General features: G+C 34.8%; 2 protein-coding genes across 2 annotated transcripts; both read left to right on the forward strand.

Annotated features, from left to right (window-relative positions):
• Window positions 1–12337: 12337 nt before the first annotated feature.
• Window positions 12338–13154, forward strand: LOC139902650 (wall-associated receptor kinase-like 3). The gene is made up of 2 exons (XM_071885256.1): window positions 12338–13001; window positions 13096–13154. Exons 1-2 carry the CDS (start codon window positions 12338–12340, stop codon window positions 13152–13154), a joined length of 723 nt encoding a protein of 240 aa, XP_071741357.1.
• A 2671-nt stretch (window positions 13155–15825) lies between these two features.
• LOC139902651 (LRR receptor-like serine/threonine-protein kinase IOS1) lies at window positions 15826–16789 on the forward strand. Its single transcript, XM_071885257.1, has 2 exons — window positions 15826–16458; window positions 16668–16789. Exons 1-2 carry the CDS (start codon window positions 15826–15828, stop codon window positions 16740–16742), a joined length of 708 nt encoding a protein of 235 aa, XP_071741358.1. The 3' UTR covers window positions 16743–16789.
• The last annotated feature ends 7050 nt before the right edge of the window (window positions 16790–23839 follow it).

The raw sequence follows: 23839 nt of genomic DNA on the forward strand, positions 1-23839 counted from the left end.
ATAATTTTTAATGAATACATTTTCTAACAAATATGATAATCTTAATAATAACGATACTTTTTAATATTCTTGATAATAATAGTAATAATAATTTTATTAATAATACTAAAATGATAATAATAATGATATTTTATAATAACAATGATATTTCTATTAAAAATGATAATTTTAATAAAAATGATAGTTTTAATATAAATGATATTTTTAATAATAATAATGATAACAATAATGAAATCGATATTTTTCTCTTAAATCAATATCTTACAATATTTTAATTTCATCATGATACTCATACTCATTATTTCCTAATCGATTTGTTTACTAGCTTTTAGTTCTCTTTTATATCGCATTCATAATAATGATAATAATAGTAATCATAATAATTAGATGATACTAATATTAGTTTTAATGATAATGATACTAATAATAATAAATATAATAATAATAATAATAATAATAATAATAATAATAATAATAATAATAATAATAATAATAATAATAATAATAATAATAATAATAATAATAATAATAATACTACTAATAATGATATTAATAATAACCTTAATGATAATAATGATAGTAATAATAATAACAATAACAATTTTTACTAATAATCCTTATATTAATAATGATAATGATAATAATAATAATTATTATTATTAGATAATAATAATGACAATAATAACGACGATAGTAATAATAATAATCATTTTAACAATAATACTTAAAATTATAGATAATTCAATTGACTATATCTTTTTCATCGAAACCATACGCTTTCTAAATGAAAAGTTATTAATTTTTCGCCAGCTTTTCAACGACATGCATATCTTATACCTTATCTCAGTAGCATATGTATTAAATTCATGATTCAACATAAACTATTTAACGACGAAATTAAGCATACAAGCATGCATAATCATATATACTCGAGCACTAGTTAGGGATACACTATTAACATATAAAAGATAGGATATGAGTGCTCACGTATCAATATTGTGATTCAATATTGCAGGAAAGTACGTAGACGCCACGGAGATGATAAACACTAGTTTGATCTCATGAGCAATACCTCCGAACAATACCCATAACCTCCATAGCTATAACCTATAATTTCCTTAGCTCTATCCCACTCGAAAACTAGTTTTGAAATAACATGCTCATAACCTCGTCGTAGTATTTTATGTATAATACTAATAAGAATAATACTAATACTAATAACTTTTCTTAATAATAATACTAATAAGATTAATAAACTTAATATTAATAATAATAATAATATAAATATAGATAATAATAATATTGATTACGGAGTGTGTGAAGAAGAATGAATCACAGAAATAGAGAAAACGTTCGATTTAAAGGAAATTTGCCTCACCTACCACTCATGCGATCGCATGAGATTGTGAGGGTGGACTCATGCGATCGCATGAGGACCCTTTCCAGCTCCTAATTGAACATTCACTCTGCCGACACCAATATTTAATATAATTTATATTTATATATATTTAATCTTTAGAATTAATTAAATATTATATTATATTCTTGTGCATAGTTGGTTTGTAATTTTAGTACTGATGAATTGTACGTTGACTCTCGACTTATGTTCCGGTTTCGGTTTCTCGAGCGCATTTTCGTACGCTTAGAAAAACTGGTACCTTATGTTTTGTGTAATGTACCTTTATAAATAACAAGACTCAAATCAATGAAAACTATCCCACTCAAAATGTAACTTATTCATTTGAGTGTTTTGGTCATTTGCTTCTTTTAATCAACGCCTCGTTATTTATCAAAGCATATTTAATAATATTAGTTTAAATCAAAACGTTTTATAACTAAGTTAATATATATATATATATATATATATATATATATATATATATATTTTCATTTAGAATTATAATTTTATACATAATATATATGTTTGAAATATTTATCTAATAATATAATATTTAGCTTTTCAAAACTAATTATATTTCAAAGATTATTATATATAATCGTTTAAATAATAGAATTTACTATGTCGTATCACGTTTACATTTTTGAAACACTATATATATATATATATATATATATATATATATATATATATATATATATATATATATATATATATATATATATATATATATAAGCTTTAATTAAATTCTTCTAATTCTATATAATCAATTTACCTTTATAAATAACATATTACAATAATTCAGTTTTGAAATCGTTCTCATACGTTTGAAAATAGATCAGTAGAATATTATGAAATCCAGTTCTCCACTAACTTTTGTCTAACCTTCGTCAATTGACACATTTGTTCTTACTTGTAAATCACTTTACCATTTATTCCGACTACCGTTAAAAGGAACGATTTCCCAATCAACGTGGACCTCATAACCGAGACCCCTAATCATATCACTATGTATCTTTCAATTAATATAACTATATTTATATACATATCTATTTACATATAATTGTTCGTGAATCGTCGAGAACAGTCGAAGGGTAAATGAATATATGAATATAATTCTAAAACTTTTGAGACTCAATATTACAGACTTTGCTTATCGTGTCGAAAACATATAAAGATTAAGTTTAAATTTGGTCAGAAATTTCTGGGTTGTCACATTGGGGATATTGGCGACTCATATACAATTTTTTAACACACTATAATTCGCTTATTTGAAGAGTTGGGGGATGCAAAGCATCCACATGCATCTCCTGTCTTCGCCTCTGTGCATAAATAGCTGTACTTTATAGTGAGTTTATCACAATTATGATGGAAATATCATCGCCATATAAATAACATAGAATCTAGTCTACAGATTGATGTATATATATTGCGTAGAAAACATTTTTTTAAAAAAAAACCCTTAATGAAAGAAAGCAGAAGTTTCAAAATATTGTAGTAAAATGAAAAAATACAACATTTGATATAAGTTTTCCTCACTAATGTTTATTTTTTGATGTTAATGTTATTGCTTAATGGAGGAGCAAACACAATGCCAAGACCATTCTGACCAATTTTTAGATGAAGATGAATTGACACATGAAAATTTGGTAACACTCTTCTACTTTTGTTTTTTCTATCCTTTTCTATCTAGTATGTCAATTAATAACTTGAACAAGTTTGTAATCCGGATATGTATACGCTACTCAAACAACAAGATGAAATCAACCACAATATAATTACAATCTTACAAGATCCAAGAGATATGAATGATTTTACAAGATCAACCAACAATGTTGAGAGTTAACCAAAAAGAAAGTATGTGTGAGATCAAGAGAGGACACATTGTATCATATGTGTCTATAATAATGTATTAATGCATCCCAAAGTGTATCTATATAAAGTAGGTTGATACTACGTACATACTCAGTAGTTCACATTGTATTATCATGACAACCCTTTAACTATGTACGTAATTGACAACTCTGGCCCTTCCCATTTGTCCAAAGCTAGAGTTTAACCCTTGATATAAGTCGAGACTACAACCATATCCATGTACAACAAACCTACACTAACCAAATTAAGTTATAACAAAATACATCATTTTCTAGGAATTGCAACCTTGCGGTATTCTTCCTTGTGAAGAGTTTTTCAAGAATGTCTCACACCTCCTTTGGTGAGCTTATATCACGAACGTGTTCTATGCACTCTTTGCTTATTGACGTCCTCAAAGCAAAGAGAGCTCTTCCACACTTTATCTTCCATTTCTTTCGTGATTCATCATGCTCAAGAGTGTCTATGGAAATAATGGCATCACTTCCAGCTGTTAGGATATAGATAACGATATTAGTCAATATTAGTTATCCTTATCACATTAGTATTGTTAGTTGAGTTGTTATATTATCTCCTATTAGTTAGGATGTATAGCTTATCAATACTGCAGCATGTATGCGTATGTATCTATAAATGTTGTACTCTGTAAACATATTCAATTAACTCAATCAAAGGTTAGTACTTTACCTTCTTCATGGTATCACAGCCTTGTTGATCTACCCTACATTTTTTTTCTCTTAATGGCGGTCACTGTTTCCCGTCCCAATCATGACATCGCACACCATTCCCAACGATGTTGATCCAAAACATCCTATCACCATCGTCACACTTTCAAACATTATTAAACTAAACTCTCTCAATTACACCTCTTGGAAATTGCAAATCCAAACTACATTAGACGGCTACGGATTGTTTAAATTTCTGGATGGTACGCATGTAGCACCGGCTGTTGCCATATCTGATGGCACCTCTTCATCACCAAACCCTACTCACACTACGTGGGTTCGACAAGACCGGTTATTATTCGGTGCACTCATTGGAACCCTTGATCCAACTATTGTTCCACTGGTCTCATTAACCAAAACCACGAAGGACTTGTGGGACACCCTTGCCCGCACCTTCACTAGCTCGTCTTGAGGGTACATCAAACAGCTTAAACAGCATCTCAAATCAATCACCAAAGGTCCGCAAACCATCACCGAATTTATGAATGCCATTAAGGCTTGCACAGACCAACTGTCACTTCTTGGTGTAACCATTCAACAAGAGGATATTACCTATCGTGTTCTTGAAGGCTTGGATGACTCGTATCAAGGGGTTATAGATGCGGTCAATGCTCGTGACACTGCTATTTCCTTCACCGAGCTTCATGAGAAGTTAATTAACCGTGAACTTACAATCAAAACTCAGCCTCTTCTTGGCACTTTACCAGCCACAGCCAACCACACATACACGCGATCAAACAATAGTTCATCATCAGCTAGGCAGTTCTCGGGTTCAACAAGACAAAATTCGAATTAGAAACACACTCCAGCCTTTACTGGATCGCGCCCATTCCTTGGCAAATGCCAATGGTGCCATGCCAAAGGCCACTCCCTACAAAAGTACCCGGTTTTTGCTGAACAACACCAGCAGATTACTCCACCTATGTATCAACGAGTTGATTCACAGCAAGCTCATATCGCCACGGTTAACTCTTCTCCACAGCAACCTCCATGGCTTCTTGATTCGGGGGCGTCGCACCATGTAACCCAAGATCTATCCAATCTCTCACTACATCATCCGTATGATGGCACTGATGAAATTGTTATTGGAGATGGTAAGGGGTTGCCCATTACCCATATTGGTTCCTCCTCATTATCTACTCCCTCTAAGAATCTCTCTTTATCTAAAATTTTACATTCACCAAATATTCATCGTGATATCATTTCTGTTTATCAGTTATGTTAGACAATTACTTGCTAATTAGCTTTACATCTAATTTCTATGTTGTGAAGGATCGTCTCTCAGGAACCACTCTTCTCACGGGACCCTCTAAAGATGGCACATATCCAATTCACACCGCTGTCTCCACCATCTGTGCCTATTCCACCGTTCGTGCCACTGCTCATGACTGGCATCATCGCCTGGGCCACCCTGCTTTAGACACTTTCAAGTTTATAGTTGCATCATTAAAATTAAATGTCTCTAGTATTTCTGCTTTTCATTGCAATTCTTGTTTATTTAGTAAGAGCCATAAGCTCCCATTTAATAATAATACTTTGGTTTCACACTTTCCTCTTGACATCTTGTATACCAATTTATGGACTTCTCCTGTCTACTCTTATGATGGGTATAAATATTACGTTATCTTTGTCGACCATTTTACTCGTTATATTTGGTTCTACCCTTCAAAAAGAAGTCCGACACAAAAAACGTTTTCATTCGGTTTAAGGCCCTTGTGGAAAAGCATTTTGAACGTCCCATTAAAACACTTTACTCTGATAATGGAGGCGAGTACCTAGCTTTATCCGACTTCTTGTCTCTCAATGGCATTTCTCATCTTACATCTCTGCCCCACACACCCGAACACAATGGGATTGCGGAACGGAGACATCACCACATTGTGGAAACTGGCTTATCTTTGCTATCTCATGCTAAATTACCCATCACTTTCTGGTCCGCTACCTTTACCACTGCCTCTTATCTCATTAACTTATTGCCCACCCCGACTTTATCTAATAAATCTCCATATCAAGCTTTGTTTGGCACATCACCCAACTATCTTAAGTTACGAAGTTTTGGATGCCTTTGCTACCCATGGATTCGTCCCTACACCACTCACAAACTTGATTCACGATCCCTTCCGTGCATTTTTGTTGGGTACTCTGCTACACAGAGTGCCTATCACTGCCTTGATCCGCTTACACATAAGCTTTATACCTCTCGTCATGTCAATTTTATCGAAGCCGAATTTCCCTATCCTACCATGACAGCCACCTCTACCACTTCTCTGTATCCAACCTCAGATAGTTGGTGTCATCTTGATGTTCCAATCCTTCATACGCCACCGCCTCATGTATCTCTATCGTTTGATGATCCTCCAACCACACCACCTGCTGAAGAACCTACATCACCACCTTCGGTTGCACCTGCAGCTCCCGAATCTCCACCACCCACCACTTCTGCAGCTTCTTCTATCGTCACTCGCTCAAAAAATCAAATTTTCAAACCCAATCCGAAATATGCCAACCCCACTACTGTACAGACTCGTCCACGTGAACCCACATCAGAAGTACAAGCGCTTCAGTACCCCCTTTGGAAAGAAGCCATGGTAACTGAACTTAATGCACTTTACAAATTAGGAACGTGGGATCTTGTACCAGCTGCTACTGTTCGAAATGTAATAAAATGTAAGTGGGTATTCCGAATTAAGTACAAACCGGATGGCTCAATAGAGCGCTATCGTGCGTGTCTAGTTGCAAAAGGTTTTCAACAACGACCGGGTATTAACTACACTGAAACTTTCAGTCCTGTTATTAAGCCAGTGACCATTCGTACGCTACTTTGTCTGGCTATCACAAATAACAGGTCCCTTCGGTAATTATACATCAACAACGCCTTTCTTAACGACACTCTTCAAGAGGATGTTTATATGGCACAACCACCCGGGTTCACTGACTCCTCATTTCCTATTCATGTATGCAAACTTAAAAAGGCCATCTACGGTCTGAAGCAAGCTCCGCGAGCATGGTACAATGAGCTCACATCATTCTTACCTGGGTATGGTTTTAAACGGTCCATCTCAGATGCGTCACTATTTATAAACCATTCTCGTGAAGCTCCCATTTATCTTATTGTCTATGTGGATGATATTGTTCTCACGAGTCCAAATCCAACGATTCTTGATGACTTTATCGATTGCCTATCCGGTAAGTTTTCTTTAAAGGATCTTGGATCGCTATCTTATTTTTTAGGCTTTGAGTGGATTCCAACTAAGCATGGCCTGCCTCTAAAACAACGCAAGTACATCTTTGACTTGCTCGAAAAGGCTAAAATGGTTTATGCTAAGCCAGTCTCTACTCCCATGGCAACAAACTGCTCACTGCATATAAAGTCCGGGACATTGATTAATAATCCGATGGAATATCGAGCTATTCTTGGTAACTTGCAATATCTTACGCTAACTAGACATGATGTTGCTTTCACTGTTAACAGATTATCTCAGTTTGTGCACGAACCTCGAAGTGATCACTGGAACGCTTTGAAACGATTATTGCGTTATCTTTCAGGTTCGATAGGTATCACTTTCTATCATGATTCCCCTCTTCATCTTCATGCCTTTTTCGACACCGATTGGGGGTAATAAGGATGACTATGCTTCAACTATAGGTCATGTTGTGTTTATTGGACGCAATCCGGTTAGATGGATATCTAATAAGCAACGTTTTGTCTCACAATCGTCTACGGAAGCTGAGTACAAATGTGTTACTGCAACTACAGCAGAAATTATGTGGTTAAGTAATCTATTACGTGAGATGGGAGTCAATTCTGCCACTCTACCCGTTATCTATTGTGACAACCTTGGAGCAACTCAACTAAGTGCAAATCCAGTCTTTCCATTCTCGCATGAAGCATTTGGCACTTGCGTATCATTGTATACGAGAGCAGGTACAACTTGGCACACTTCGAGTGACTCATGTCTCTACAACTGAGCAACTTGCGGATCCTTTAACCAAGGCCCTACCTCGTGCTACGTTCAACCTACTTATGTCCAAGATCGGTCTCTCTTCTCGGTAGTTCGTCTTGTGGGGGCATGTTAGGATATAGATAACGATATTAGTCAATATTAGTTATCCTTATCACATTAGTATTGTTAGTTGAGTAGTTATATTATCTCCTATTAGTTAGGATGTATAGCTTATCAATACTGCAGTATGTATGCGTATGTATCTATAAATGTTGTACTCTGTAAACATATTCAATTAACTCAATCAAAGGTTAGTACTTTACCTTCTTCACCAGCCACAAGTTCCCATAGGTCTTGACCTTGAAAGTAAGCTTCCATACACATCTTCCAATACTTGTAGTTGTTGCCTACAAGCTTCTTCATACCATTGAACATACCTCAGTTGTTTACATTTGAGACTTTCATTTTTTAGAGGAAAAAACTAGCTTTTAACATTGAGTAATTGCAAACAAAGTTTAACTTAGGATCAAACTTATAACTAAGTTTACAACCAAGCTCTAGATACCATGTGACAACTAATAACTTGCTAGAATAGAAGTTTAGTAGACAAAATATAGAACAATAGATATGAAACTGATTGTGTATTGTTATTGGATTTCCTTATATCAAGTGGTTACAACCTACTCTTTAAATACAAGAACAAAATCATAAACAAATCACACCAACTAAGCCATCAATAAAGGATGGATTACACCTAATACACACATAGAATAAAACCATAAAACGTGGCCAAAAATCTGTCATTAATAAAGCAAAAGAATAGGCCATAAATCCCGAAACCAAGTTGAGCGAGTGGGTTAAGTTACAATATGGGTCATTTGGACGGCGTCCAATACAACTTGCAATCCACTTGTCCAAATTCCTCAGCTATTGACCCGTCTTCACGTTATACGGGACGTCGTCCCACAATCTGGACGACGTCCTGTAATGCAGACTCAGGTGCAGGTTCAAGTTTGTACCAAAAAAATGCACTCCTTAACTTGTAGAATCCGTGCAAGTCTTTTAACAGTGTTTTAGTTGCACTTTTTTCAGCTTCGATTTGCACCAACGTTTTAGCACACACAAAAACCATCCCCCCACCCCCCACCACCGCAACCCAATCCTATCGTTTTTACCATACTCCCATAATCCTAGCTTAGAACACATGTATCAAACAAGTTCAACTCATCTGCAAAAATATGATGTGCAACAGCCAACATATAAATATTTAGTGATTAGATTGCCGCATGCAGACATGAATAAACTTTTACAGGATTCAACACACCACTTGACACTTTCATATTTAAATTAACTGAAGTTAATAAACAACCCATACATTTTAAGTAGTTTGAAAACCAACAAGTCGTAATAATATAAAATTAAAAAATACACATACACAAATGAACATCGATAAAGTGAACAAACACACGATATGATTCTTCAATCACAGAAGGCAAACTCTCCAACCAAAGGAGATCAAAACTTTCACAAATCTCACAATCAAAACGATTGTGATAAAGTAACAATGGTTCACACAGTACTATACACTCACAAACAAGTTCAATGAAATATGAACTTGTTTCTCTGTCAAGATTACAGTGAATCAAATGAATAAGCAAGATGAACACAAACCCTAATTTGGGTTAATCAACGAGAGCAGAGAAAACAGAAAAATTTAAAAATTAAAAGAGATAAAATAAATTATATATAATAACTTAAATTGCATCAAGGTCCCTCAACTTCAGTTTCTAGTCATGCACACAAGTTTAAGCTTTCCAACTTTGACCACCAAACTTAACTTTGAGGAAATGACTCTGCAACCCCTGCACATTCTTATCCCAGAAATAAGGACAAAAAAAAAAAAAAAGGAAATCATGTTTAGATTGTATATATCATAATAAAAATATAAAGACATTATACAACACATTTTCTGGTAAATGAATGTAGAAAAAGTGCATCAAATATAGTTAGTATCTTCACATACACCCCTTGAATGCTCTTGACCGGACGTCTTCACCTATAATATTGAACAATGTTGACATCAAACACTACCATCCCAAAATCAAATGTAATAAGACTACATATTCTGTTTAGCTCTTAAAATGTTGACTTCTGAACATATGATAAAACATCACGGTATCAATACAAAATAAATAACGTATCAAATTTAAAAACCATGTACAACAACAATACCCAATCTCGCGAATGTGAAGTATGAGGAGGTAGGGTGTAGACAATCATTCCTCCCCTATAGTAGACAATTATTGTAATAGTTATCGTTATCGTTAACGTTATTGTTATCATTAACGTTATTGTTATCGTTAACGTTATCGTTATCGTCCGCACACAGCGTCCCCGTTCCACATCTTATGTCCCTCGTCCGGTGTCCACCATCTTCCATTATTATACTCCATCCGCCCCAAAAACAATTATCCCGTTAGACTTCAAAGTATTTCTTTTTAAATTTTGACTACAAATAATTAATTTGTGTTATATAATATTTGATGATGAAAATTTATATGAAAAGATTCGATTTTAAAATGTGTTTTATTGCTATAACTTTCATCAGATATTATAAAATTACAGAAACATAAAATGTTAAATTCAAAGTTGTACAACAAAGATCTAAAAAGTCAAAGTGAGGCAATATTTTCGGTGGAAGGGAGTAATAAACACTAACAGAAGAATCATCTTCGGTGTCTCCTGCTTGTACACGACCTCGGCCTGCTCGTGTGGATAACGCTTCAAATCGAGTTCTCTGAGTGAGTACTTCATCAAGCTGAGTATTCCACGCCCTAGGTGCTTGTGGTAACCCATAGAGTGCGTTATTCAACATGTATACCATCTGCTATTTTTCTGTAAGAACATAACTGTGGTTGAGCAACGTATACCTCTTCTTGGATATTACCATTCAAAAATGTTGATTTTACGTCAAGGTCGTGAACTTTCAACCCCCTTCCCACAGTCCCACCCTGAACTGCTAATGACAGTAGCAAATGAACTTTTTCAAGTCGTGCCACCGGTGCGAATTCATCTTTCCCTTTGGCTACACGTAACCATTTGTCACTAATCTTGCCTTGTGTGCTTTACCATATTCATATGAGCGCCCTACTTTTGTTTATAAATCCACTTCAAACCTATGGGTTTATGACCTCGTGCCACTTTTGATCTTCACTCGCTTCTTGAATCGTTCCTGGTTTCTCTCCAGCAAACTTAAGCTCCTCTTGGCTGATCTCCACTGATTCGATTACCGCATAGAAGTGGGCGATGAACGATATAATCGTGAACCGGAGTGTGATCTCTATTCTGTACGTGAGTCCGCACACTCTCACCAATACTGTTGTTAGATGAATCAGTTACAGGATTCGTATTTTGAGAATTACGTGGGCTAAATTCGCCAATGGGAGAGGCTGTTGTCGATTGTTGTGGTGTGTCTGGTTCAACTTGATCACTATGGTTCGTTGTGTTTACCCCTCCTTGCATTGTGTTGTAGACTGTTGGGCATACTGGATGTATACCAACTCATTTTGGATCAGTTTTACGACCATCAAATTGTTCATTTAGCCAGGTCCACTCAATTGTTTCTTCAAGTACAACATCACGAGCAACATAGACTTTGATTTCACTTAGTTTGTACAGACAATACGCTTTGTTGCGCAGTTCCACACCCAAGTATATCATTTTTGAACTCCTATCACTGTCAAGTCAATTGATTTGAGCTGTCTTACGTGAGCAATGCATCCGAACACCCTAACATGATCGAGAGATGGTTTCGTTCCTTTCTTTTCTTCATACAGGTCATATTTTTTGAACCCCTAGTTGGAACTCAGTTCAGATTATAGACTGCATGGCAGAGTTGCTTGTCGTTTCTAAAATCGTTCGATATCGGTGTACAACCACCCCATTCTGTTGTGGGGTGTAAGGTGTTGTCAGGTGGCTTTGTAAATCTTCTCTGCTACAATAATCATGAAATTGGTGTCATGTGAACTCACCACCACAGTCAGTCCTTAATGCTTTGATCCTACGCGAACCTTCTGCTTCGACCTCAGACTTGAAATTACAAAGGATGCAAAAGGTTCATATTTTTATTTGTCAGCTGCCTATATTCTACAAAAAATCTGAACACAAAACTTCTTAAAGTTACTTAAGAGCCGAACTCAAGCTCTCAAACCCTAATAAAAAATTCGTTTATAGTATAGATTAGTTCAGTTAATTAACTTTTAAATTTGGCCATTGTTAGTTATTAGTATCATTAGAATCTTGAGAAAAATCAACAAAATAGTATGCAGTTTCTTTTCAATTTTGTTCATCTCCTTGTAGCAGAATATAAGTGCGAAGAGTCTTTACACCTTATCACAATGTTGCAGGAAAATCTCTTTGAGCACCTTTATATTCCACGCAGTGATATAATGTCAGCCACCAATAACTTTTCTATGGAATATTGCCTTGGACATGTAGGATACACTTACTTTTACAGAGCAGAACTTGAGCATTTTGATCAAGAAAAGTTTTCCTCCATAGAAGTGAAGAATAAAAGTGAACTACTCAAGAAACGCTCCACTGTATTTATAAAACACCTCTGTGAAGTAGATGAAGAAGAAAGAAAACTCTTATTTAATGAAATTGAAATGATTACAACTTGCAAACATCCTAACATTGTCGCTCTACTTGGACTTTGTATTGAAGATTTCGAGATGATCCTCGTTTTTGAGAATCATCATGAGCTCTTTTATAAATATTTGAGCAGTAAAGACAAGTTTATTCCTACATGGTCAAAGCGTTTGAGAATATGCCTTGATGTTGCAAATGGATTGAAGTACCTGCATTACGAGAAGGAAGACCAAAAGATGATATTACATCGTAATATTTGTAGCTTTGCAATTGTTTTAGATGAGAAATTTAAGGCAACAGTTTCTAATTTTCGTCACTCTGTATTCCTTCAACCGAATGTAAATGATCAATATGATTGGCCATTATTTGAGATTAACACTTATTACCTGGATCCAGATTATTTCAAGACGGGTAAATTTAAAAGAGAATCTGATGTATATAGTTTTGGAGTAATGTTGTTTGAGATTGCATGTGGGAAGTTAGCCGATGATGAGATTTACACTAGGAGTGACGACAAAGGACTGGCATATGTGGCCCGAAAATGCTTCCACAATGGAACACTGAAAGAAATGATAGACCCTATAATAAAGGAAGAAGGTCTTGAAAGCAGTTTTACCCTGTTTAGGGGTCCAAACAAAAATTCTCTTGATGCATTTTTGAAAATTGCAGTTGCTTGTGTGAATATCACCCAAGATACACGTCCAACAATGAAAGTTGTTGTAGAGGAGCTCGAGAAAGCCTTATCATATCAGGTAAGTTAAGTTTTGTGAACTCACATTTTTTTTCTCATAATATCTTCGAACCATTCATATTCATATTTTACAAAGGAAAGGGTATAAAAGGTTTATGTATGCTATCAATTTTATCAAATATTAAATTTTGATACTCCCTCCGTCCCATATCTATTGTCCAGTATTCTTTTTTTGGATGTCCCAATTTAATTGTCCACTTCCATAAATGTAAAAAAATAATGTGATAAAATTCTTTTTGTCCCTACTGTATACATGTAAGACAAAAGGATAGTAAAAAGTAAGGGGTAAAACTGAAAAGTTAACGGAAAAGTATATGTGTCGGATACTTTTTCTTAAATTTTGTGTTTTTTGTCTGTGAACAATAGATTTGGGACGAATGGAGTAATATTTACTCCAAAATTATTCTAACTCTATTCATAAAGTAAGAATATTCTTTAATGATTGCTCCTTTTATATATATATATATATATATATATATATATATATATATATATATATATATATATATATATATATATATATATATATATATATATATATATATATATATATATATATATATATATATATATATATATATGGAGGATCCAGAGAGAAGTGACTATGTACGGGGGAAGGGGAAGTAATTTTTTTTCTTTTTTATGTAATTTCTTTTTACAAACATTAAGATCACGTAAAAATATGTACATTTAAAAAAGATACTTTGTGAAAAATGTTATTATTTTGGCTAAAAAACACTCGAAGAAAAAACATATAACATTCCTCGTTATGAGTGTTATTCTTCGAGCTTTTTTTTGGTTTAGAAATTAGGATTTAGGGTTTAGATTGAATTTTTAACACGAACGGTTTAGAGTTTGGGGTTTAGGGTTTAGAATTTTGAGTTTAGGGACTAAACCCAAAACACTAAACACTAAGTCGGGCTAAATTTTGAAAAATAAAACTTCACATAACATAAAAAAAGCTTGAAGAATAACATTCTTTATGATAAATGTTATCAAGAATAATATTTATCGATTAATATTATTTTTTCGAGCGTTGTCCAGTCAAACTAATAACATTTATCACTAAATGTCTTTTTTAAATGTTCATATTTTCACCTAATCTAAATTTTTATGAATTTTTTTTTTTTTAAAAAGATAAAAAATTTTACTCACCCCTTCCACATTGTCACTTCCCCCTTGATCCCTCCCATATATATATACACACACACACTGAGTTATATATATATATATATATATATATATATATATATATATATATATATATATATATATATATATATATATATACACACACACTGAGTTTTTGAGCCCGTGCGTTGCACGGGTGGGTAAAAAATCGTGCAAAAAAGTGTAAGTTTTTAAACAATATTTTTTTTTTTTAGTTTAAGAGGCCGTATTGTTGAAAAATTTTAAAAGTGGTTTTGGGTGATGTTAGTCACTTAATGGCTAAATTTTTTTTATTTCTCACCATTAATATGTTTTTAATTATATGTAAATTATATACTACGAAATATTTAGAGAAAATATGAGTCCATTGAAAATTTATCATGGAACGTGTCACATAAAAACACGTTAGTAAAGTCTAACTTATATTAAATTACAATTATTATATACAATTATTTTTTGAATGAAAGTGTGACCCGCGAGTTTAATTTTAGAAAGGTTATTAGTCAATTCAGCAAAATAAGAGTACTCGGGGAGTCGTCATATATAATTAATATTATAATAGTTATATTTGCATGTTCATAAATATTTTAGGGACTTAAACTGTAAATTCAAATCACTTCCATATTTATTGCTAAAAAGAAAAGCTCCGTTGGTAGTGCATCGAGGCTCCGTGTCGAATATAATTTATTGCGTTTAGTTTAAAAAATTATTTTGAGTTGAATGTTGATGGCGGTGGAACCTATTCGTTCAAAAATTTTGGTGAATTTTGTTTGGTGAGTTTATATTAAATAGTGAATTTACGTTTTATATCCCTGTAGTTATCTTTTATACCCCTGATAAATTATAATAAGTATTCAAATGTGAGGGGATAAATTGTAAATTTGAAGAAAATGACAAAAAAGAAATGTTGACACAATATATATATATATATTCAAAGTTTCAAACTAGAACTACAAAAATATATAAATTTGTGAGAATTTTAAGTTTCCTCTTGTTATAATGCATGTATAATGTATATCTAATTTAAAATTTAATTGGTGTCATCTTTTATAGGAAAACCATAAAGACCCCCTCAAGATTTCACTTAAAGACGTTCGATTAGCCACTGAAAACTTTCATGAAAAACATTGTGTCGGCCAAGGAGGGTTTGGGAAGGTTTATAAAGGAAAACTTCCACAGAGTAATCATACAATTGTTGCAAAGCTATTGGATGTAAAGGGTGGGCAGGGGGAAAAAGAATTTCAAAATGAGCTTCAAATTCTATTCAAGTATAAGCACAATAACATCATTGGTCTTGTAGGCTATTGCGATGAAATGGATAGAAAAGTCATTGTTTATGAGTACGCATCAAATGGAAGTCTTGATGAGCACTTGAACGATGCTCATCTTACTTGGATAACACGACTTAACATATGTATTGATGTTGCAACCGCATTGGATTTCCTTCATCGAGGAGTCGAAAAACAAGCAACGGTGATACATAGGGACATCAAAACCGCTAACATTCTACTGAATGATGACTGGCATGCAAAACTTGCTGATTTTGGGCTTTCTTTAATAAGTGCAATAAGTAAAGAAACTGACTACGTCATCGATCATGCGTGCGGCACACAGGGCTATGTGGATCCACTTTACTTGACATCACGTGTCTTAACCAAAGAGTCTGATATATATTCGTTTGGTGTCATTTTATTTGAGATCTTATGTGGAAGGTCAACGTTTTTGATCCACAAACAGGAAGGCGTGTTTCTACCAAGTTTCGTCAATCACAAATTTGATGAAGGAAAACTTGGGAAAGTGGTGTTTGAGAAAATAAAAACGCAGATCATGCCGGAAGCACTTATTGCATTTTACACGATTGCCTACCAGTGCTTAAATGAGAAAAGAGAAGAACGACCAACAGCAAAACAAGTCGTGCAACAACTTAAGATGGCAATGGAATTACAAGTAAGTTAGTTCTGACTTTCTTGTTCCTTTTTACTCATAAGTTAGATTCCTTTTTACTCATGAGAAGCTAGATTTTATAAGATCATATTACATTAGTTTCAATCATCTATTGATTTACTGAAGATACATCAGCAGATAAGTGGGATAATTTTTACATCTAAAATGTGCCTGAGAGGTATAATCAACTGATATATCTAATTTACTTGCAGATGTCGGGAGGTGATGGAGCTTCTTCTTCCACAAGTGACCTATCTAATTCACTTGCAAGATTGAAAGTCAAATGATGGAGGTTATTGTGAACTCAATAATAATTACACACTGGTTTCAACCTGTGATCCTGTATTGTACGTGGCCTTCTGGGAGGTCCAACAAAATGGTTTACAACCCAATAAATGCCATTACATGCCAATTATATAACTTTCAGCTTTGATCCGTTGAAGAGTAACTTATGACTCAACAAGGGTGACCAACTTTATGTGATCATCTAACTAAGTGATTATATAAAATATTTTTATGAAACTGAATGTGGATGAGGATGAAAGAAGGCACTAAATTCTGTTTCTTACTAGACACAACACCTTTTGGGCTGCAAGCACAACATATTTCATGAAAACTTGCAATTAAGCGTATTTGAGCGAGCGTATTATTAGGATAAGTCAGGGCCAGCCCAAGATGTACATATGCACAGGGCCCAATATATCTTATAGTCAGGGCCGGCCCAAGATGTACATATGGGCCCATTAATTTTGGGGGCCCAATATATCTTATAATATGCACAAAAACTATCTACCCCAAGTCTTTTAGATATGCAAAGCAAAATCAACTCTAATGAGTTCAGCCCAGTTATCTTTTCATTTCTTACAAACCAATGCTTATACATATATAGAGTATTTTGTTTACAAAACCCAGCGATGTGGGATTAAGAAAAAGATATTAGCTTACATGAAAGATATAATGTTCCCACGTTTAAATTAATGCTAGTGTTTTATTTTGTTATTAACTAATCAAAGGAAGTTAGAAATGAGTACGTGTGTGTTTTGTGGGTTACTCATTTCATGATGACCACATGCTTTTGTCCTTGTTTATTTAGTATTCGACTAATAGTTTTAACAACAATTATTACTCCGTATCATATTTGGTTAAGAAATTTTTGAAAAAAAATTCTCGTTTGGTGAAATTAAGTATGTTACCTATTTAATGGTTGTTTATTGATAGAAAATTATGAAGCTTTGTTTCGTTTGTCGAAAATGAATTTGTTATTTGTCTAATCAGTTATTAGAAAATTATGAATTATGATACGAATTGTCAATTAATACGTAATTGCATAATGTGTGAATGTGTGATCTTTACTCCTTGTATTGATAACAAGTTGTCAATTGATAGAAATTGTTGATTTTTTTTTTTTTTAAGGTTATTGATTTGTATGTTGTATTTATTATAATAAGATATACTCCGTAAGATATAAGATATACTCAAGTATTTGTTGTATGGTTATTGATTTAGTGAATAGGATTAGGGATGACTCCTAAACAATTATTCAGCTATTCGTTAGGGCCTTAGGGGCCCTTTTTTTCCGCCTCGTACAGGGCACTCAAATTCTCGGGACCGGCCCTGGGATAAGTGACCTATTGAGAAGGGCTCATGTAGTTACCAAGAAAAAGTCGTTCGCATATGGACAAAACGGACAATATTACGATCGCAGTAAGACGGGATTTTATAAAAGAATTGTTGTTAATATGCATAAATCCATAAACATATTGTACACTTGATCAACTACAACTAAAAAATCATAATAGAACCGCTTAATGTAACAATTTGATGCATTATAAATTCATAAGGATAGCTTTAATAAAACAATAAGTAGAAAAATTCGTATTATAAAAATAATAAAATAGTGTTAAATATTCATATAAAAAAGATTAAAAATTAATTTAGTGTAAAAATGATAATACATGTAATAATTATGGAAATCCTACAATTACTAAATCTTAAAAAAATGTTACAAAATGACAAGAACATGTGACTTGGCATTACATGTCATCCCACTAACTTCCACTACTAGAAAATTTGAAATTAGCGACGGCAAAATCTGTCCCTAATCAATTCCTAAACGTGTTTAGCGACGGATTTCTGACAGATTGAAGCCGACACTAAAATCGCCCTCGGGAAAAATTAGCGACGGATAGCGACGGAACCGAAATTAGTGACAGATACCTTAGGGACAGATTATCGACAGACCTTTTAGGGCCGGATTAGCTACGGACACCTTAGCGACGGATTAGCGACGTTCCTTTTAGGGACGGATTAGCGACGGACACCTTAGGGACAGATTATCGACGGACCTTTTAGGGACGGATTAGTGACGGACACCTTAGGGACAGATTAGCGACGGACCTTTTAGGGACGGATTAGCGACGGACACCTTAAGGACATCTTAGCTACAGAATGTTACCCTACACAAATCTGTCCCTAATGATATTTTTCTGCAGATTAATTTGTATAAAAAATTCATTTTTCCCAAAATTTTCCAGATTTTACATTTCATTCACAAATCAAATCAAAATAAAAATTCATAAAAGCACCAAATTGTATTAAACACATAATATCCATACATAATCCGTATTTACAATTACAATTTACAATGTAAAAGCAAACTAGCATCCTAAAACAATTAGCTTCTGCAAAAGACGCTTCTCCTGTTCTTCCATCTCCCGTTTTGTATTTTTGCAAGCTTCAATATTCTTTACCTCATGCTCTTCCATTTTGTTTGTTTTTTTCATATGCTTCACACATATTTGTTATTTGTTCACTTTTTCTACACAACATAAAACAACATATAGCTGAATATAAAAATGACTTTGATCTCCACTGTTGTAACCAGAGCATTTAAATATATACGAGTAATAATATTAATGAAAGATGTATGTTCAAATCACTTTGAAGCACCAAATATAAATATAAATGTAGACGTTGTGAGGGATCTTAGAATCAACCTAGACTCAACCTAGAGGTGGAATATCAATAGAACGAGCTTAAACGAATATCTATGGGGTTTTCGGGTTCGTACGAGTCAAACCAAGATGATATCTTGATTAACACGAAGCCTAGGAAGACATTCGGTGGTATTTGGACATAGGGTGATGACAACCCGAGAGCTTGGACCTGTGTGTGTGTATTTGGAGTGTCTAACTAAGCAAATGAACAAGAAGCTCGGTTTTATATCAGCAGGTCGTCAGTCGGTCGATTTAGGTTGACAGTCGGTCGACTGACTCTGTCAGTCGGCCGACTGTCTAAGTAAAATAACAATTACAATAAAACGTTTATATATTACAATACAATCGACAATCAACATTTAACAAACAATATACGATATTACATGATCGAATAAATACATTAACAAGTACAAGAACTAGGGATTAATGAAATATCCACCAACAAACTCCCCCTAAGACCTAGTTCTTCAAAAGTCTTCGATCATCTGTAAATCAATCTCTGTACGGATCTGTAACCATGTTGTTCAAGTAACAAACCTTTGCAACGCGAATATACCGCTCAACTTGAACTCTATTCTGTGGTCTATACAGCATCCGGTTATAGTACAGTGTGAAGATGTCGGCTTCACAACAGTTTCTCAGCCAAACGGGATCCAGAACCCGTATCGAATCGGTCTCATCCTCCCTTGTTTTGTCCAAAACGATGACTGCTTCCTCTGAGAGATCATCGTAGTACCACCAGCGAAAACGAGGGCTAAAGTTCTGTGGCATCTTCATCACAGGAACTTTCTTCATATATTTAACCGGTTGGTATTTAACAATTTTTCTTCGTTCGACCGTTTTCTTGTTGATTCGAAAAATGATCTTAGTAAATTGAGGTCTGAATCCCTCAAAGTTCTTAGACAAATACAAACAACATCAGGAATTCCGACATAATCCCGATACAACATCTTGAGCCTAGCAACCTGCATAAATTCATAATAAGGAAGCGACTTGAACTCGAATCCGTGTTTGATGTAGTCCACTCCATACTCCTTCTTTATTGCATATATATCAAATTCTTTGATGTAGGCCCAAGCAAGGATTTTTCCTTTTGCCAAAAGACTATCTGGCCTGTTAATGTAATTCAGCCATTCTGGTTCCAGCTTTGGCTTTTCACAATACTTTTTGATCCTCATCAGGATCTTCCATTCAGTTTTTAGAACTTCAACCTTTTCCTTATTGATCTTGACCGGTAAAAACCCTGGAGGCAACTCTTCGGTCTTTTCTTTTTCTTCGCATTTTCGGTTGAGAAGCTCCTCATTCATCTTGAAGTAATCCGCAAAAGTAGGTAGATCATCCTCGTTATTAGTTTCATATTCAGGATAATCATCCATTGGTTCATCTTCTATAATTACTTCACCAAAATCTTTGTCGTTTTCATTTTCTACGACAACTTCCTCAAAATCATCATCCGACTCAAAAGGATTCCCAAAAGATGTGCTAGCAGTAGTTGCGTCAGCTGATGTACTTGCTTTGTGCTCTTGACGCACTAGCTCAACCATCTCCTCATTGCATAGATCCGGAGGGATCTCTCCTTCCTCTAGATTATCAAATAGAGTTGAGTGCCTCAGACTATCCTGTTTTTCCATAAAAGAATGAAAAGAATAATCAACATTAAGAGGAATGACTGACACTGGGTTATCGTCGGAGCCTTTAGTAACTTCTAAAGTTAGTTCGTCCTCGCGTTGATCGTTGATATCGCCGAAATTAATATCTTCGTCCAGATCAATCGCCTCAAACTCATAATTCTCCTCTAACTCACGCACTTTTTGTAATGCGCTGTTCGCTACGTTCTCAGCGTTAACAATTATAGATTCTGACTGTCAATCTTGGAATTGAGATTGTCCATCTCTTTCTGTTGAGTTTCCACAAGCTGGGACAATCTAACAATTTCAGCATCTTTCTGTCTGTCTTTTTCTTCAGTCACCTGCTTAAACTTAACAAAATCAGAGGCCAACTGCACAATTCCCGTGCTTAAAGACCTGACAGTAGAATCAGTAGTAACAGCAGTCGAAACTGTCGAAGAAGCTGGAGCATGTACTCCTGTACCAGTCTCAGGATGAGTAGCATCAGTAGCAGTAGCTGGAGATTGTTGCGGTTGATGTGATTGCTGAGGTGGCGGCTGTTGTCAAGTTGTTGTTGACGAAACTGTTCCCTTTCTTATGAACTTCAAACGCCTTTACTTAGGCTTTGTTGTAACCAAAGGAACGTCAGCCTATTTTCTCTTTCTCAGCTCAAACTGACTAGGATTAACATCATCACCTTCATCATCCTCATCAAGCAGTCTTTGTTCACGTTCTACAAGTGGCGGTGGTTGATTAACTTCCTGATCGGCTTCACCTACAGCCTCAACCTCAATCTCAGTACCAGATGTACTGTTCTCGTGACGACAAGCAGTACCTGGTGGACATACATAATTTTTGTCAGCTAAATGTCCAACCAGTCGCTTGAAAGGTTCTACCGGGCCTCTCTTCTGCTTAACCCGATTGAATGCCACATCATTCAGATGATTCAGTTTGATCTCGTCCTGCGGGATCTTGTTCAGGCCTTGTACTTGTTTCTCAATCATGATCTGAAAGAACCTGGGAAACATCAAGTGGTATTTCTTCTTCACATTCACCACCATGCTTTGAAAGATCACTTCAGAAAAATTGAAGTTTGCATTGAGCACTAAAGCTGTGAACATCGAGCTGTAATGTTCGTTCATCTCATCAAAGCCACCAGCCATGGGGTATAAACATCTCAACAGTACAAGCGTCAAATACTTGTATTGATTACAGAATCGAGTTCTTTTGGCAGCACCCTTCTGTGGATCTCCAGAGTATCCACATCTCAACAGACATCGTCTGACTTTAGTTCGATTCAGTGTGACGGGCATTGTATCATCGTCAGGAAATCCCATGTCATCACGAATCGTCTGAGCCGATATTTTAACTATCATGCCACCCACACTGATTCGAATAACCTTGTGACCTTCTTCAGTGATAACTGCAGCTTTATCCCAGAATTCCCTCTAATGGGAATAGTAAGGCGTGCATTCAAGAGTGATGGCTTGGTGTATCCTTGACCTCTTTAAGAATTTGATAATGCCCACGAAGCCATCTTTTGCTTCTTTACCTTCTACATTTAAACACGCCACAAGATTGGCGTTTGCACTAGCCTTCAAGCCAGGTGGATCCTTAGACAAGGGGATCACCTGTTCCTCTACTTCCTCGTTCAACGGTACGTCTTGTTGAGCCATGATAATCTGCAAGAATAGACAAATATACAATAAACCAAGAACGTCAAGACATTAATTAAAAAAAAAAATTCACATTCTGACACAATCGGCCGATCCAGGAACAGTCCGCCAGCATATGAAAAATCGGCCGATTTTATCAACAGAGGGTCGATTTATGTAAATCGGCCGATTTACAACAATCAGTCAGCCGACATATGTGTTCTTCGAACGATACTCATATCTAAGTCCAAATATTCGATTTTCGATGTATTCAATTCAATCAAAGGCTCAATATGGTACAGAGGAGGCCGCATAGCATGTATACATCAACAATTAACACTAATAATGCCTAAATCGTACAGATCGAACCAAAATATAAATCATAAACATAAATCATCGATATCTTGAAATCTAGAACGAATTACCTCAAGTGTTATACGGCACTGAAATCAAGATTAAAAGTTGTTTAAGATGTTCGGGATCACAAACTCCTCCTTGCACTTTTCAAATTTTTGGTAAAATTTAAAAATCTCACGAATAAGGGGTTCGTCCACTGTCTTTGGCCTTTTATACCTTTGTCGACAGTCAGCCGATTTAGGTGTTTAATCGGCCGATCCACACTAACTTCGGTCGATTTATGGGACAACCAGCCAATTTACAATTCAGGACAACAGTCGGTCGACTTTTCAAGTATGTCGGCCGACTTTGAGGACAATCGGCCGATTTATGGTGGGGTTTATCAAAATTCAAAATTTTATTTTTAACCCCGGTAACTCCCCCTATTCACATCCACTGGGCTGATTTTACACGCAAAAGTATTTACGTTTTGAAATCTTAACCATTTAAAATATGAGATGTGTATTTCGTTCCATTTTCGACTTTGAGACACAGATAATACCTTCAATGAAATATACACGCATTCACACAAACAAGCAAAAATATTTTTGTATTTTTTAAAGTTTATATCAAGACACACTAAAAATCTTTTTGTAGTTTTATCAAAACACAATAAGAAGCTTAAACCAAGAACAATTCAGAAAGATCCAAAGATTGTATGACACAAAATCTATTTATACACAGGAAACAATTTCTGTAAGTCATAAATCTAAGGAAGCTAAATTATCCA

Source organism: Rutidosis leptorrhynchoides, chromosome 3 (genome assembly GCF_046630445.1).
Source record: "Rutidosis leptorrhynchoides isolate AG116_Rl617_1_P2 chromosome 3, CSIRO_AGI_Rlap_v1, whole genome shotgun sequence".
NCBI classification, from domain to species: domain Eukaryota; kingdom Viridiplantae; phylum Streptophyta; class Magnoliopsida; order Asterales; family Asteraceae; genus Rutidosis; species Rutidosis leptorrhynchoides.